This window comes from Leucoraja erinacea, chromosome 9 (genome assembly GCF_028641065.1).
Source record: "Leucoraja erinacea ecotype New England chromosome 9, Leri_hhj_1, whole genome shotgun sequence".
In the NCBI taxonomy this organism is placed as follows: domain Eukaryota; kingdom Metazoa; phylum Chordata; class Chondrichthyes; order Rajiformes; family Rajidae; genus Leucoraja; species Leucoraja erinaceus.
The window spans coordinates 69,381,397-69,387,396 of NC_073385.1; the positions used below are offsets into that span (position 1 = coordinate 69,381,397).

General features: G+C 50.7%; 1 protein-coding gene across 1 annotated transcript in view; it reads right to left on the bottom strand.

Moving 5' to 3' along the window:
• The window catches only part of eml1 (EMAP like 1), a 276,638-nt gene extending 272,520 nt beyond the window's left edge, over window positions 1–4,118 (bottom strand). Inside the window, exon 1 of the mRNA XM_055641167.1 lies at window positions 3,960–4,118. Within this exon, the coding sequence (XP_055497142.1) occupies window positions 3,960–3,987 (28 nt within the window). The 5' untranslated portion in view covers window positions 3,988–4,118. The remainder of the gene's footprint in view (window positions 1–3,959) is intronic.
• Window positions 4,119–6,000: the final 1,882 nt, after the last annotated feature.

Genomic DNA, 6,000 nt, shown 5'->3' on the forward strand with positions numbered 1-6,000 from the left:
GTATAAGAACACGATGCCAAGACCATCACTTATCTACCTGCACCTAACCCATATCCCTCTATTCCCTGCACCTATTTAAAGTACTTTAAATGCCACTAACATATCTGCCTCCACCACCACCCCTGGCAGCATGTCCAGGCACTCACCACCCTGTGTAAACATTAGCCCCCACACATCTCCTTTAAACTTTGCCTCTCTCACCTTAAAGCTTTGCCCTCAAGCATTTGATTTTTCCATCCTGAAAAAAAGATTCTGACTGTCTACCCGATAGATGCAGTATAATATAGATAATGTGAGGTTATCCACTTTGGCGGCAAAAACAAGGGGGCAGATTATTATCTCAATGGGGTTAGGTTTAGGTAAGGGGGAGGTACAGCGAGACCTGGGTGTCCTTGTACACCGGTCACTGAAAGTTGGCGTGCAGGTACAGCAGGCAGTGAAGAAAGCTAATGGAATGTTGGCCTTCATAACAAGAGGATTTCAGTATAGGAGTAAAGAGGTTCTTCTGCAGTTGTATAGGGCCCTGGTAAGACCACATCTGGAGTATTGTGTACAGTTTTGGTCTCCTAATTTGAGGAAGGACATCCTTGTGATTGAGGCAGTGCAGCGTAGGGTCACGAGATTGATCCCTGGGATGGCGGGACTGTCATATGAGGAAAGATTGAAAAGACTAGGCTTGTATTCACTGGAGTTTAGAAGGATGAGGGGGGATCTTATAGAAACATATAAAATGATAAAAGGACTGGACAAGCTAGATGCAGGGGAAATGTTCCCAATGTTGGGCGAGTCCAGAACCAGGGGCCACAGTCTTAGAATAAAGGGGAGGTCATTTAAGACTGAGGTGAGAAAAAAACTTTTTCACCCAGAGAGTTGTGAATTTATGGAATTCCCTGCCACAGTGGGCAGTGGAGGCCAAATCACTGGGTGGATTTATGAGAGAGTTAGATAGAGCTCTAGGGGCTAGTGGAGTCAAGGGATATGGGGAGAAGGCAGGCACGGGTTATTGATAGGGGACGATCAGCCATGATCAAAATGAATGACGGTGCTAGCTCGAAGGGTCGAATGGCCTCCTCCTGCACTTATTTTCTATGTTTCTATCTATGCCTCCCATAATTTTATATACAGGTAGCCTCACAAATTTGTGGGGGACCGCAGCTATTTGCAATATATATTAATGATCTAGATGGCGGGATTAAAAGTAACATTAGCAAATTTGCAGATGACACAAAGCTGGGTGGCAGTGTTAAATGTGAGGAGGATGCTATGAGAATGCAGGGTGACTTGGACAGGTTGGGTGAGTGGGCAGATGCATGGCAGATGCAGTTTAATGTGGATAAATGTGAGGTTATCCATTTTGGTGGCAAAAACAGGAAGGCAGATTATTATCTAAATTGTGTCAAGTTGGGAAAAGGGGAAGTACATCGAGATCTGGGGGTCCTTGTTCATCAGTCACTGAAAGTAAGCATGCAGGTATAGCAGGCAGTGAAGAAAGCGAATGGCATGTTGGCCTTCATAACAAGAGGAGTTGAGTATAGGAGCAAAGGGGGTCCTTCTGGTGTTGTACAGGGCCCTAGTGAGACCATACCTGGAGTATTGTGTGCAGTTTTGGACTCCAAATTTGAGGAAGGACATTCTTGCTATTGAGGGAGTGCAGCATAGGTTCACAAGGTTAATTCCCGGGTTGGCGGGACTGTCATATGCTGAGAGAATGGAGCAGCTGGGCTTATATACTCTGGAATTTAGAAGGATGAGAGGATATCTTATTGAAACATATAAGATTATTAAGTGGTTGGACACGCTAGAGGCAGGAAACATGTTCCCAATGTTGGGGGAGTCCAGAAGCAGGTGCCATATGTTAAGAATAAGGGGTAAGGCATTTAGAATGGAGACGAGGAAACACTTCTTCACACAGAGAGTTGTGAGTCTGTGGAATTCTCTGCCTCAGAGGGCGGTGGAGGCCAGTTCTCTGCATACTTTCAAGAGAGAGTCAGGGGATATGGGGAGAAGGCAGGAACGGGGCACTGATTGAGGATGATCAGCCATGATCACATTGAATGGTGGTGCTATCTCGAAGGGCCAAATGGCCTACTCCTGCACCTATTGTCCATTGTCATCCCTGGAGAACATGGATAGGCAAAGTTTCGGGTCAGGATCCTTCAGTCTGAAGAAGGGTCCTGTACCAAAAAGACATCTATCCATGTTCTCCTAAAATAAAAAACCCTGCTTCACCTGTTCAATGTGGAATTGAAGCCTGCAATTACCTTACATGATACTGGACAATCTCATATTGCCTTAATGAGAGAGCTCTCCCAGCACTGTAGATTTTGAGTGTATTTCTCACACGATTTATCATGGTCCTCTTGCAGCTTATCTAATCTAATTTTAAGTGTGTGTGTGAGAGAGAGAAGGATATTTACACTCACCGATTCTGGTTAATTTGTGGGGGTTTTATGGCATTTCAAAAAGATGAGGAAAAATGTAATTCTCGGAATTCAGCCCATCATCATCAGCAATCATACAGTATACAGTACATATGATATACAGTACATGGAGTCACAGAGTGATACAGTGTGGAAACAGGCCCTTCGGCCCAACTTGCCTTCACCGGCCAACAATGTCCCAGCTACACTAGTCCCACTTGCCTGCGCTTGGTCCATATCCCTCAAATCTGTCCTATCCATGTACCTGTCTAACTGTTTCTTAAACAATGAGATAGTCCCAGCCTCAACTACCTCCTCTGGCAGCTTGTTCCATACACCCACCACCCTTTGTGTGAAAAAGTTACCCCTCAGATTCCTATTAAATCTTTTCCCCTTCACCTTAAACCTATGTCCTCTGATCCTCGATTCACCCACTCTGGGCAAGAGACTCTGTATATCTATCTACCCATCATAGCAAAAGGATTTGAGTATAGGAGCAGGGAGGTTCTACTGCAGTTGTACAGGGTCTTGGTGAGACCACGCCTGGAGTATTGCGTACAGTTTTGGTCTCCTAATGTGAGAAAAGACATTCTTGCCATAGAGGGAGTGCAGAGAAGGTTCACCAGACTGATTCCTGGGATGTCAGGACTTTCATATGAAGAAAGACTGGATAGACTCGGCTTGTACTCGCTAGAATTTAGAAGATTGAGGGGGGATCTTATAGAAACTTACAAAAGGGGTTGGACAGGCTAGATGCAGGAAGATTGTTCCCGATGTTGGGGAAGTCCAGAAGAAGGGGTCACAGTTTAAGGATAAGGAGGAAATCTTTTAGGACCGAGATGAGAAAAACATTTTTCACACAGAGTGGTGAATCTGTGGAATTCTCTGCCACAGAAGGTAGTTGAGGCCAGTTCATTGGCTATATTTAAGAGGGAGTTGGATGTGGCCCTTGTGGCTAAAGGGATCAGGGGGGATGGAGAGAAGGCAGGGATGGGATACTGAGTTGGATGATCAGCCATGATCATATTGTTGGCGGTGCAGGCTCGAAGGGCCGAATGGCCTACTCCTGCACCTATTTTCTATGTTTCTATTCCATGTCAATAAAACTGAATAACCAATACATTTCCACAAATATACGTACACATGTGCACACCCACATACTTTGTGTGTATGTATATACACACACAATACAGATATACACGCATACATTCACATGTACATATAAGAGTTCAACTGTCTTTGGAGAATTCGCTTCAGCACAGCGACTGTCTAAAAATGGCCCAGCAACTATTTTGCAAGATTTATTGGAGCCGCTTATACCTTCCTCCTGACCTGGGCTGGCTTTATTTGAATTCTATGACCCGGAGGATATTTGTAGGCTTGAAGGATAGAAGTGCAGAGTCATCAGTAGGATGGAGCTGTGAGCTCTGCTGCTTATTTACAAGGAGGAAGGCAAGTTGCTGCAGAGGCAGGCAGCGTTAGACAGGGTGGAAATGTACACCAGGGAACATGCAAGATAGAGAGAGAGCTGGCACTCACCCAGGGCTAATCCCTCGCAGTCAGACATCACGTAGGAAGGGTCTTCTTCCCCACTGCTCTGTCCCGTCCCGTCCCCCCTAAGGCACGGCAAGAGGCTGAAGTTTCAACCTTCAGTGCAGAGAGAGAGCGTGGACCGCAGATACGACCTGACACTCGCCGCCAGCGCTGCTCATGCAAACCAGCGGCTGGCTCATCACCAGAGGCAAAGCCTGCAACTCCCCCGTCTCATTGGCGACTATAATTACCTCCCCCCGCCCCCTGCCAACATCTCCCACCCAAGGTCACGTCGCATATGGTTAATGGGCCGTTCAAATATTAATAAGGCGAGCAGGGGAAGCGCAGATTGCGGGGTTGGGTTTGTTTGATTCACACTCAAAAAGCTGCACTCACTCAGCGGGTCAGGCAGCATCTCTCTCTCTCTCTCTCTGGGGACTCCAGCACTCTGTGTCGATCTTCGGTTTAAACCAGCATCTGCAGTTCCTGCCTACAAAGATTCAATCAACACCGGGCTAGAGTGAGTGAGCGTGAGCCGGGCTGGAGTGAGTGAGTGTGAGCCGGGCTGGAGTGAGTGTGAGCCGGGCTGGAGTGAGTGTGAGCCGGGCTGGAGTGAGCGTGAGCCGGGCTATAGTGAGTGAGTGTGAGCCGGGCTGGAGTGAGTGTGAGCCGGGCTATAGTGAGTGAGTGTGAGCCGGGCTGGAGTGAGTGAGTGAGTGTGAGCCGGGCTGGAGTGAGCGTGAGCCGGGCTATAGTGAGTGTGAGCCGCGCTAGAGTGAGTGGGTGTGAGCCAGGCTGGAGTGAGTGTGAGCCGGGCTAGAGTGAGTGTGAGCCGGGCCGGAGTGAGTGTGAGCCGGGCTGGAGTGAGTGTGAGCCGGGCTAGAGTGAGTGAGTGTGAGCCGGGCTATAGTGAGTGTGAGCCGCGCTAGAGTGAGTGAGTGTGAGCCGGGCTGGAGTGAGTGAGTGAGTGTGAGCCGGGCTGGAGTGAGCGTGAGCCGGGCTATAGTGAGTGAGTGTGAGCCGGGCTATAGTGAGTGAGCGTGAGCCGGGCTATAGTGAGTGAGTGTGAGCCGGGCTATAGTGAGTGTGAGCCGCGCTAGAGTGAGTGGGTGTGAGCCAGGCTGGAGTGAGCGTGAGCCGGGCTGGAGTGAGCGTGAGCCGGGCTGGAGTGAGTGTGAGCCGGGCTGGAGTGAGCGTGAGCCGGGCTATAGTGAGTGAGTGTGAGCCGGGCTATAGTGAGTGTGAGCCGCGCTAGAGTGAGTGGGTGTGAGCCAGGCTGGAGTGAGTGTGAGCCGGGCCGGAGTGAGTGTGAGCCGGGCTGGAGTGAGTGTGAGCCGGGCTAGAGTGAGTGAGTGTGAGCCGGGCTGGAGTGAGTGTGAGCCGGGCTAGAGTGAGTGAGTGTGAGCCGGGCTGGAGTGAGTGTGAGCCGGGCCGGAGTGAGTGAGTGTGAGCCGGGCCGCAGTGAGTGTGAGCCGGGCTGGAGTGAGTGTGAGCCGGGCTGTAGTGAGTGTGAGCCGGGCCGGAGTGAGTGTGAGCCGGGCTAGAGTGAGTGAGTGTGAGCCGGGCTGGAGTGAGTGTGAGCCGGGCCGGAGTGAGTGAGTGTGAGCCGGGCCGCAGTGAGTGTGAGCCGGGCTGGAGTGAGTGTGAGCCGGGCTGTAGTGAGTGTGAGCCGGGCTGTAGTGAGTGTGAGCCGGGCTAGAGTGAGTGAGTGTGAGCCGGGCTGGAGTGAGTGTGAGCCAGGCTAGAGTGAGTGTGAGCCGGGCTGGAGTGAGTGTGAGCCGGGATGGAGTGAGTGTGAGCCGGGCTGGAGTGAGTGAGTGTGAGCCGGGCCGGAGTGAGTGTGAGTGAGTGTGAGCCGGGCTGGAGTGAGTGTGAGCCGGGCTGGAGTGAGTGTGAGCCGGGCTGGAGTGGAGTGTGAGCCGGGCTGGAGTGAGTGTGAGCCGGGATGGAGTGAGTGAGTGTGAGCCAGGCTAGAGTGAGTGTGAGCCGGGCTGGAGTGAGTGTGAGCCGGGATGGAGTGAGTGTGAGCCGGGATGGAGTGAGTGTG